At 35.6% G+C, this 12778-nt stretch overlaps 1 protein-coding gene across 1 annotated transcript in view; it reads right to left on the bottom strand.

Moving 5' to 3' along the window:
• The window catches only part of igsf9a (immunoglobulin superfamily, member 9a), a 65586-nt gene that overhangs the window by 25409 nt on the left and 27399 nt on the right, over positions 1–12778 (bottom strand). Inside the window, exons 7-9 of the mRNA XM_040000209.1 lie at positions 10375–10516; positions 4670–4815; positions 1870–2012 (exon numbers count right to left, since the gene is read on the bottom strand). Coding sequence (XP_039856143.1) covers positions 1870–2012; positions 4670–4815; positions 10375–10516 — 431 coding nt within the window. The remainder of the gene's footprint in view (positions 1–1869; positions 2013–4669; positions 4816–10374; positions 10517–12778) is intronic.

Here is a 12778-nt window from a genome sequence, read left to right on the forward strand (position 1 = left end):
CTTCAAACAAATGATGAACACACAGAGATGTGGTGCGGAATGTGCCGTGAAAATTTAATAAATGACAAATTAAAAAGGCATGAACTTTTTTTTTTGTATCGAAAAAATATCGAACCGTGACACCAAAGTATCAAACCGAACCGAACCGTGAATTTTGTGTATCGTTGCACCCCTAATATATATATATATATACATATATATATATATGCCACGGTTCGGTTCAGTTCGATACTTTGGTGTCACGGTTCGATATTTTTTTGTATCGATATTTTTTCGATACAAAAAAAATGTTCATGCCATTTTAACTTATCATTTATTAAAATTATAAATATATATTTTAACTCAAAAGTACAGTTTTTAAATTTAATGTTGCTGAAACAACAAAGTAATAAAAAAAATAAATCTATCTGATTGAGGAATCACTCATCTTTGGAAAAGAGAGTTTATTACAGAGAAATGGCTCTTTCCAAAATAAAAGCTATACTATCCGCTTCTTCTGGGCTATATTCTCAGCAGCATATTAAACATATCAGGTCCCCATAAGGTGAATCATGTGCTAACGGTTGTCTAAATGACTCGGGTAAAGTTTGGAGCATGCGTGCTTGTTGTTTTTGTCTGCTTCCACTTGTCTTTGTACTAGGATGACGTCAGAGTAAATGTGCAGTCATATTCATTGTGTTCCCACTAGTGCTGTCAGCGTTAATCTCGTTGAAATGATGTTAACGCCACAACACTGCAAATTTCCGTTAACGAGCTACCGCGGATCGTCCCATGCGTGGGGCTGGACGGCCAACACGTTAACGAGCAAACTGCGCTAACGCAGTAGTTCTCTCCCATGTAATTGAGCATTGCGTGGCACATTCAACATACTGTTTTACTTTAGTCCATGACGCGCTTACCTTCAGGGTCATACGTCACACGAAAACCAAAATAGTTCCAAACGCCAGATCTGAATGAGGGTGGGGGAGGTTCAATTTGCCATGTTGCAAGGAGAGCTTAACTTCTGTCTCGCTAGCTTGCCCTGCGCTCAGTGAATCTGCGCTCGACTACTCCTCCTAGGCTGCACTGTCGAGCGCAGATCGACTGAGCGCTCAACACAGACAGCATCGTCAGAAGAAAAGTTGATAAAATAAATTAAAAATTTTGTATTGTTCGATACATATGTGTACCGAACCGAAAGCACTGTATCGAACGGTTCAATATCGATACGAGTATTGTTGCACCACTAATATATATATATATATATATATATATATATATATATATGTGTGTGTGTGTGTGTGTGTGTGTGTGTGTGTGTGTGAAACTATGATTTTTTTAAAGAAAGGACAAAGGTTTAGAAAAAAAATGCTACTCCCCTCCCCCATCTTTAATGGTTCCTACACCCATTTATCCAATGAGATGAAATGAGCAGTAGATTGAAGTGAAAGCAGAAAAATAATAGAAAAAGATGGGAGTACACGGGGCAGTAAGGAATGCCTTAAGGATGGCTTTCAAAGCTTTTAAGACTGAAAAAGGTCTGCCACTCTATTAAAATGTATGTGATTGCATGGCCTTAGACCTAGGAAACAGAACATATTTTGATGAGTCAGCACAGGAAATGTGATTTTATAGTGTTTAAATAACTACATAAATAGTAAATAAATATAGTAAATGCTCACAGCTATCGATTCATAAAGCTCACAGCAGTGTTGGACAAATTGTGCATTCTGTACTAATAGAAAACAGCCAGTGATTCCTTGTGAGTATCATGAATCAATAGTCTAGTGTTGGGTGCACAGAACAGGGGATAGCATTTTTTTAAGGACACAGCAAAGGTTGATTATTAAGGAAAATGTGCGGTTATGTGGAAATTGTTATTCTTATTACCAAAGACAGGTCGACTGGTTCTCCGTCCTTCATCCAATCCACACGGAGCAGCGGGGGCTGAGCTATCATTGGGCAGGAAACCACACCATCCATACCTGTGGGGAGGTATGTTTCCTGGGGCATTTTTAGCGCCTGGGCAGGGTCTGAGAACAGTTATATAGATAAAACATTATTTATTTTTGTAATAGTTAAGCATTCAAATACTTTACTGTGTCAACACTGAGGAAAACCGCACATACCACTGCAGAGGAACTGTGCCATGATCCATAACTTATTTTGAAAAACAATTGTTTTGTTGTATTGCATTTTCTGCAAGTCTGTGTATTCAGTATAAGAAGTTTGCAGTTGACTGAGTGCCTGACAGAATAATGTTTCACAGGCAAGAGCAAAATGTTAATAGGGAACTGTTTACAAAACCTTAAAGAAGCCTCACCAATAAAAAATACAATAAGCAAAAAAAACAAGACAAAAATTGGGGTTTCAAGGGAATGTATGGTCTAGTTTTCTACATCAGTTCTAGGAACTGTGCATTTTTTCATTACAGTTTAGTTCAGAACCAATTCTACTGCTGACAGCAGTGCAATAAACACCATATTTAATGTCTCTGAAATCTTATTTTCATCTTTTTGATTTAATTTATATAGATTTCCTTAATAAACACTAGTTATCAGTCTCATCCAGGAACTTTGTTATTTCCACTGTACCTCTGCTGAAAGAAGGTACGGATATCCTTTGCCGCTTGGCATTAAAGTTATCAGTTACTTTCACTTTCCTACTGTCTTTTATATATTTTTTCTGAGATCACTGTTTCAATATATAAAATATGACTGGGGCTTTCTTAGTGGTAATTAAACTAATCAGGACATGTTTTTTTTATGTCTTAGTGCTTAAAATGAAGCTTAAAATATTGTTTGTGACTGTCCATCACAGTGTTTGTCTACCTTACGATCCTACAATGTTTCTAAAGTGAAGACTGCTACTCCACATGAAGGGAATACATGCGACATATGAAAGAAAGTTCAGACTAATTGACCCTTTGTCATCAGCAACCCACAGTAAGCAAAACATGTCAGATATGTAGTAAATCCTAATTGGCATTGGCAGATAAATCCATCATATATGTACTCACACTAATTATGTTATGGTTTCCTAAATATTCTATTCACCAGTTTAGTTATAATTTTGTTTTTATCTTTGTCAGGACCATGGACTAAACATCTCTTGCCCCTGGGCAAGTAAAACCTAATTTCGATGCATATTTGTATTTTAAAGACTATCAAAGATACTAGATAAAAATAGAAATATGTTTTCAAAAATACATATATCATCTCCACTCCAGAAATATAACAGAAGTATACACACTGTAAAACCTCTATATGTACATGTACCCATCATTCAATAAGGAGACCACCCTTTCAATATATAAACAATATAAAATATATGACACGGCTGGTTTCTTAGAATCCACTTTCTTTTTTGCCTCTAAAGAAAAAAGAATAATCTAGACATTTTCAAGCCATAGGGGAGCTTGGTTCTTGCCTTAATGGACTTAGATGAAAAGGAGGATTGTGCAAAGGCTGAGTTTCTTTACTCTATATTCACACAGCACAGTTGATCCTAAAGCTTTGGTTATCTGTGCTGAGGAAAGTTGTTCAGAAGTTATCAGTGCTGAAAGTGCAGCATAGTGAACTAAAACAAGATGAACAAGTCAAAGTTTATTTGTACTGTGATTCAAATGGACTCTGGTTCTTTCTGGATGACCAAGCTACTCAACGCCTGACTTACATACAGGTGTGTCAGCTTCCCCTACTATGTGTGTTAGCCTCCTGCCATCTGTGATGCCAACACTTGATGGATTTCTGTCAGCACCATCCACTGAAACACTATCTAATGTGTCATGCTCACACCCCATAGAAGTACATCTTTGATAATATTTTTTGCATCTTTGTGTGTTTTAATGGTTTGAGGGTTACTGGGAATGACCTGATTATTCTAGGTGACCAAGGTTTTAGAATCCAGAAATGTTACATAGGCAGTCCATCTATGTGGACTCTTACCTTGCTATTGAAGTTGTTTCTAAAATTAATCAATGCCAAATTACTGCCAGATTTCACAAGTTTTCATGCAAATTTAGGCCCTCAAACAGGCAATTATTTTGTCGAAATAATATTAAACTGAGCAGATACAATGGGGCCTTTACACTGTGAGTGCTCAGGCCTTAATGACAATAATATTCATAATAATAGAAACAATAATGAAAAGAAATGAAATTTGAAGGAAATTACAAATAGTCTTTTAAGGACTCATAGTGGCTCTGTGATTGGATGAAAACTGGACAACTTTTATGCTGTACTGCAGAGGTTACTAAGCAAACATTGAAGCGCTTTCTCTAACAGACTGATTCAGCTCCACTGCCACAAGGACAGACACGGAAAATTGTTTCATACTTGATACAATATCTCTATAATGCAACACATCTGTCTAGCAGACAGTCGTCTGTACCCTGATGTTTAACAGTTAATTTCAGCTTAGTTAAAACAGACACTTGTGAGCCAATTAATGCTTTACTATTAATTGCTTTACTACTTTTGTAGCCATTTGAAATGTTGTTTCTGCTGGAGTTACCGAAATTTTTTTACTTGCTATATAGTACATTAATTAGTGTATGTTTAACTTATTTAAGATGTTGTGTGTTGTAGCTAAAAAGAATTGACCAATCTGGGATAAATGAAGTACACAGTAAATATTTCTTCTTATGACGTCTTATTATATATTAGCCACAGACCACACACAAACGTACGCATCACTGTGAGGATGGCAGAGGCAGTTGGCGGCATGAGCAGGCCATTGGTTGGCACACAGGTGTAGTTGCCAGAGTCCTCTGGGATCAGCCTGGAGATAAGTAGAGTCCCATCTACCATGATCTTCACTCGTGACTTTAGAGACCTTGAGAAAAACATCAGTATGAGAGCAAACCAGCTACTTTAGAATAAGAGGGAAATATTCTCTAGCACATTTTCAGAACATCAAAAGTGTAGGAGGGTTTTTTTTTTGTTATTATTAATATTGTTATTCACTGTTCTGTGCAGATGGAGGTTAAGGACATTTCATTTTATTTCAGTTAGAGTGAGAGGCAGTGTGCCCACTCATGTTATACATCCTTATATTTAAAGAGAAAGAAAAAAAAGACAAACAAACAAATCCATCTAACAGGCTTGTGACTTTGGTGTTATGTTTAAGGGACCACCTTCAGCCACATTCACATTCACGTACTATAAGAAACTTGGATATTTCTTAGCACTACTGTTTTCCTCTTGCATTGAAGAAAAATAGCCAGTGCCACTGAATATTTTAGTTGTTTCAGTTTCATGTTAACAGAGAATCAATCGAAAAATGTGACATGGGTCACTGTCAGTGACCGCAAAGATTTATCGGCAATGCTGAAGGCCTACAGAGCTTTTCAAGCTCTTTTAACTCAATTATGAGGCTTTACGGCACATTTACTGTATCAGTCAGTCGCAGCGGCGGCCAGCTTCTTTAGCAAACAAATCTCTATCAAACCCTCGGTATGTTACCTGCCTCAGGAACAAACGGCAGACACACAGAGGACAACCTGCAGAATAAAACTGGAGATGGTAAGAAGTTGTTTTTTACCATCTTACAGGACAAAATAAAACAAGAGGTCAAAGGTTTATTGGACGTACTTTTCTTTATCGTCAATTTTATTCAGCAGCACTAGTGTCAAAACTAAAATATGCCGTCAACTATGGAATGAATTGCTATGGAAAATAGACATATAGAGAATGTAGCCACATATTTACATTTCCTTATATTAGTTTTTACCCAGGTTAAAAGTGTCAGCTTTAGTTTATCCAGTACATTATAATTAAATACCTGTAATCACCTAATAAAATTACCATTTGCTTCAGCTCTACTTTTTTTAAGCAGTAATTAGCAACTAATTGCAAGCTAACATGCTGAACTAATAAGGCAAGGATAATACCTGCAACAGCATGTTGGCATTATTGGTGTAGACAGAAAGCCATGCATGTGTTAGGGTATAGCACAAAAGTGCTATTGTGCCCAAGGCTTCAGCACTAAACTACCTTCTCACTTTTTGTATCATATTTCGCTAGCATGGGTATAATTTTTCAGGGAGTTACTGATTCCCCTTTTGGTAAAAATAAATAAATCAATCAATCAAGTGGAAAAAACAAACAAACAAAAAGGTTTTCCTAAGGTGATTTACTTATGAAAAATGATAGATGTACAGAGCTCATTCAAAAACATAAATTGTTTGCTTTTTGTTTGTTTGTTTTTTCATACATGGAATAATTAGCATTTTTAATTAGCAGTTTCTATTCTAATAACTCAACAAACACATTTAATATCCACGTTACTCTTGCTCTCTTAAGCTAATACTGCCCTGTTTGGCATCAATAACTTGTAGGTATTTTTGCACAATTATCCACCAGGCTCTTGTAAAATTTTCTGCCACTGCCACATGTAGATTTCAGTCAACTGTATTATGATAGAGGGCTTTTTTCATGTACAGCCCATTTAAATCCTCCTACAATGTAAAACAAACATAGCCGGCTTTATTTGTGACATCATTTCTGCTGAACAGCAACAAGATGATAACGTAGCTTTTAACCTGACTAGGCCTTTCCATAACTCTTCATCACTTCTCTTGCAGCCATTCCTTGGCTGATTTGCTAATTTGATGGGAACCATTATACCATCAAAGGGTACCCTTCAGGTTCAGTTTTAAACTACTTACTTAATAAATTCATAATATCTTACACAGCAAAGATAATAACTGCTCATAACTGGGACTCAGAGACTCCCCAGTCCACAGCGACCCCAAATCATGACACTACACACAAATGTCCATATGTGACATGCTCATCACATCACATTTGTGATGGTCACAGCATTTGTGACTTGACAAATCGACATTTGAGTTACCAGTCTGGAACACAGCAACCCAAAAAGCCAGGCATAAGAGTCTTGGTTTTGGCCTAATGTTACTTTTAGGCAGCCAAGTCTTTTCCTTGCACATCTCATCTGCAGGTCAGCACATGTACTTTGAGACGAACAGTAGCAAGAGTTTCCTGTAGGTCCTGGAATAAAGTCCAGGGGGTTCTTGGAGACTTCTTTTTCCATCAAACACTTTACTCTTGGGCTAAATTTGCTGGGGCAGCCATTCTTGTACAAAATCTTTTTAAGTCCCTTGCCAGACTCATAGGCACCCAAAACTTTTTTTCTGATTCCCTTACAGAGTTCTTTAGATCTTGACATGAGAGGACACACTTCAATAGCAAAGAAAACACCAGACTCTTGATGTCATACTTTTTAAATAAGACAGGTTCCAGCTCTCACTTCTAAAGAGTGTCCAATCATTGGCACCCAATCTGGAACACCTGATCCGAAATTTATGGATCTGAAGGTGTTACAGCTGTACGACTTTACTTTACTTACTGTTTCCACATGAATGACTTTACTTTTTGTAATTAATGCTGTGAACATGAAATAATTAGTTTGAGAATAGTGTCTTTCTTAAAAGGTACAAAGGTCAAAATACATTGAAAATATGACAAATTCAAAGGGATGTGCTGATTTTTTTTTTTTTTTTGCCATGATTGCATCTTAAACCCAAACAACAGCATGAAATCTGAGTGTAAATGGAGAAATGAATGTAGGAAATCTATTTTGGCACTGTCAAAGAGCACCTCACTATTTTTAACAAAGAAATGAAAAAAAAAGGCCTATTTCCCCACCATTAGTCATAGATAATCAGAATAATCCTCATACGCTCTACTCAGCTGTTAATAGCAATATATATCAGGTCCAAAAAGCCTCTCTGAATCTCCCCCCACCAATCAAAATCCGGTTGAGTATTAACCTGAGTATAATGAACAGTAATACCTGTGATAGAGAAATGCTCAAGGGGAGAAGTAATGCAAATTAAGCCCCCAACCTGCTCAACTGACCCTATCCCAGCCACTGTTTTTTAAGAGACTGTTCAATTGTCTGGTGCATGATATGCTGGCAATCATGAACCATTCCCTGCTCACTCCATCTTCTCTCTGGCACAAAACAGAGCTTTTATGAAACCTCTCATAGAGAAAAGCTCATTCGGCGCTTTGCAGTTTTCAGGGCAATATCTTTTTTCTTCTTTTAAAGTGACACGACTGATGCTACTGCAACATCAGAATTTCTTCTCTTTTCTATTTTTATTTTATTTCTGTATTTTTCTTTGTGTTTGGAGACTACAACATAATGTTATCTTTTATTGTCCTTTACATAATTTGGGGGTAAAAAAATAAGTTAAAAACCAAGAGATAAATGAAGTATTTTGGCCTATTTTTTGTCTTATAACATTGTGGTGAAATTGCACATTTACAAACACACAAAATATATGCTGTCTCCAGTATTTACAAACTAATAACCTTCTGCATCTAACACCTGCCGAGATACATTTCTGATTCCACTGATTCATTATCTATCAGCTAACTTTTAACTTCATACCTTTTGACCAGCTGATACTAGAAAGAGAATTGGAGACGGAACTGAGGACAGTGCAGTGCAATATATGTTTTTTCCCTACTTTTAATCACTGTGCTCATTAATATTTAATGCCCAGTGCATATGAGGCATTAATTCATAAGAAAATAAACACTGATTTAGAAAACTTCAATGTGATACAATGTTGTTTTTCATATCAGCTAATGGGTGTTACCCTGTTGTCTACACCTGGACAAACATAGACAAGCCACACTAGTTAAGAAGAACTGCAGGTAAAATATGAAAACAGAGGCTCGTCTCTGACTTAAAATCCTTAGCACAAAATGACAAGCCCCAAACAAGTAACCTCAGCGTGTGTGTGTGTGTGTTTCTTTTTTTCCTTATTTAAATTTCACATCTGAAGTAGCAAAAAAAAAAAAATCCACCTTCTATCATCTCAGAAATATTTCTGGTGTACAGCTCACCCTCTCTCCTAGGCATATACCGAAGGAATAAAGCATTCTTTCATCACTAGCAGACTTGATTACTGCAAAGCGCTTTCAATTCTGGGCCAGCAAAGAAACCTTTTAGTTGTGAGTTCTTTAACGTGGCCCTTAGATCACCACTGGACTGTAAAAACAGTTTGTGCAGTCAATGTTACCTCAGAGTGAAAAGAAATCACTCAGTGCTCATTTTCGTTAATTCAGGTCTGTCTAGATGTTTCACTTGTATCTAGAAAACAACAAGTCAAGTCAGGTGCTTATATACTTATTCAACAGTATGTGGGGACGTGTGATTGGTCCATGATGAATTCTGAAGCATGACAACAACTGCAAATGCATAGCCTGAAAGACTATCTCCAGCTAGAAAAGGTGCCCTGAAGTAACATGACAAATAAAAGCAATTCATGGTGTTATTTTTAAAAGCATTTCTTATTTTTGGCACTAAAAAGCTTGAGCACAGTGATGTGCATATTCTGGCAGACAAACCACAGATCACCTTAGACACTCCCACGGGACACTAAATACTCAGTTTTTATGAATAACAAAAAAAAACATACAGGCTGTATTGGGTGTATTTTTCCTTGGTGCTGTTGCAGTTTTATAACAATTTTACATTTGCCTGGTAAATTTGTTGCTATTTTAGTGCATGCAAACATTAGCTATTAAACTCAAAGAAACCATGCTATGTATTGCATTTACCATGCATTATATGCAGCATCAATGAGGGTTTCATAATAAAGTGATCTTTGCATGAATGTATCCATGTTTCCAGATCAACAGAACGTATGGATCCACGTTTACCTGACATTTTTGAACTTGAGTGACAGGGGGTTTGAGTGCCTTATAAATAATTGAATGATAAAACATATAAAATTGATGACATCTTGCTCAAACTGCTGTAAATTTCATGAGTACATTTTGTGATCTCATGTATCCCTTTATTTAATGCAGAGTCTGAAGACTCGCCCTCATTCACCAAAATGTAATCAGTATATACCAACACGTACAAGATCTGCGCCTGTTTAATAAAGACTCTGCAGACTGCATGTTAGTTATTGTCATGAAAGTATTCAATGAACCGACACAAGTAGATGTCGAACATACTTTTAAGGAATGTTCTGGATTTGTTAAACCCACTGAATTGGGCTTTTGTGTGCTATAATGCCTATTACTAAGACATACTGTAGGAGGAGGTGAGGTTATGCTTCTGGTAAATTTTCAATACAGTAAATCTCATCTCTTGTACAACCTGCCCAACATGTTGGGTTCTTTTTCCTTTTTTAAAAAAAATTTAAATTAAAGATTTAATGTGACAAATCTCAGTAACTGTCCGTTTTTTGTGATTTTCCTTTTTTTATGATGCAAAAGATAATGAAGGCAATCTTGAAAAAAAAGCACAAAATTCGATTTACGTAACAACCACTAAGCTTTTCCAACATTCTCGGAAAAAAAAGAAAAGAAAAAAGGATAATGATCAAAATGGTAGTTCACTCACTCTATGTGATAGACATTTTCTCCACCTTTTTCCCACACGTATGTCATGTTGGGGGGATCTGCCACTGCCTGGCACTGGAGATGTGCATCTTGGGACATGTTCAGAGAGGTGTTTTTGGGAGGTATGACAATGACAGGCGGACCTGGAGATGCAGGATACAAAAAGGCTGAGTGCAGGGTATAATAATAAAGATTTCCTTTTTTTTTGTCTCTATAGTTATTAAATAAATAACCTAAAAATCTAAGAAACAGTGTCAGTTTGGTAGAGGACACAAAAAATTAATAAATTACATAAGTACAATTCGTTTGTATCTAGATGAATAAATTCCCCTCATACAAATAACAGTTTTAACAGATTTCTCTTTCTCAATACTCATCCTCACAATATGTCCCTTATCTACACTAGGTGTCGTATTCTCCTTTTACTTTAATGACTATTTTGCCAAAAAGAAAACTGAATTGGAAGGACCTCTTAGGAAAGAGCTGCAATATAATCAAATAATGATAAAAGACTCTCAAATAGATTGTTGCATCTATTCTAGTATATTGCATTCTCTTTTAATTAAATTATACTTACTGTAACCTTCACTATCTTACACCTTTTTTATGATGCAACAAAACACAGTATATTGCTCAAGTATTAAAAAATACTTAAGCGTGATATAAAAGATGCCTTATATGTTTCAGTACAACATAAATACATCAGTAGCTCAGTATTATCCTTTAACATTACACTGGACTACAGTATTCCTCTTGTAGAGGAGTATAGTATGTTGTATTCCTTTTGTTTTGGCTGGTCTCAGAGGAAACCTGTTTTACCCTCCATGAGACATCTACTAATTTCTTACATTCCCTTAAAAATCTTATTATTCATAGGAGAGAAAAAAATGAAATTGTCTGTGATACAAAATATCCATCTAATAAATATCAGAATGAATTATTCATGAAATGCATGGTAGCGAAAGACACAACCACAGATAAAGTGGGAAACAACTGGATATTTAATGGTTAAATAGGTTGTAGATTGGTGAAACGTAATAACAACAAAAATAGATGCTAAAACCTAATAAAAGAAACAAAATACAACACAGCAAAAGTTGAATTGTAAGAAGTAGATGTTTACTGAGAAATGAAAATAAAATCCAACTTAATACCCCATTGGCTTTTCAAACATTTCTTTTAACCGTAACACTAAAATATACAAAACATTCTGCGATGTTGCAGCGGTCCCCATCATGTCTTTGCTTGACCAGACACGTCACATACACTGTATTTTTACATCTTTTACATTCTTTATGAGCAGCCCTTTGTCTCTCTCCAAGGTCTGCTGGGTCCTTGTTCAGAAACCAAAGTACGTACTTACTTAAAAATTAATATTCTCAATATGTGCCGTACAGGTGATAGTTGGAGTATAGACTTCACCTGTTATTAGTAACTAATTTGTCAAGACACTATTTTGTAGAAATAGTAAACACAGCTCAGATTGTGCATATGTGAGGCCAGTGCTTAAACATTTTTAGTGAAGTAAAAAATTATGACATCAGTATATCTGACAAAAATCCATACGTGCAGAGTATATACAGTATATAGAGTACAAGGGTGCTCTATAGATGCACAGATGCCCTAAACTAAGAGTATAGGCAATTACTAGAATATTTTCTGTGATGGTTAATGTATCAGTATGCATAAGCACTTCATATTTTAGCATTAAAAATATAATTTTAATTAATTACTGTTGTTATCTCTTAATTTTCAAATTTACTGTTTTACAAAAGAAGCAGAAAAAAATTGTTAAGGACATTATTATTTTTTGATTAAGATGGCAAACTACAGATATTTACTTGCATTCCTGAATAGATAAATTCGTTTTAGTGGTTGAATGATATACTTGTCAGAGAAGTCCAGTGTGCTGGCTCAAATGTGGGTTTAAGAACATGATTTAATTGGTTTGTTATTTGTATAGTAAATAAATATATATATATGTTCCTTAATTTTAAATGAGCTTTTTACAGCTTTCTGAAACATTTGCATTTTTTTTTTGTTTTTAATGATAGGTAGTGTTAGTCACTGTATGTAAGTGCAGTACATTAAAATTTTACTGACAAAAGACAATTAAGGTATCATTACTTTACTATTTAAGAATGAATCAGAACCACTCTACTAGACAAACTATGTAAAAACATCTTTGCAGAGTTACCCCAAGCATCTTTTAATGTATATGTAATATGTTTTGTTCTGTTTTCATGCCATTGCACACTGGAAACATTAACTATACATAACGTTTCTGGTTCTGAAAAGTGGAGCCAATGCAAAATTGCCTTAACCAGTGTTCTTTCTAAGGAGGAAGTGACTCCTCTGTCTGGAGAAAGAATTTATAAATAGGATGTCATATATATTTCATATGC

Source organism: Simochromis diagramma, unplaced genomic scaffold, assembly GCF_900408965.1.
Source record: "Simochromis diagramma unplaced genomic scaffold, fSimDia1.1 OVJJ01000596.1, whole genome shotgun sequence".
Taxonomy (NCBI): Eukaryota; Metazoa; Chordata; class Actinopteri; order Cichliformes; family Cichlidae; genus Simochromis; species Simochromis diagramma.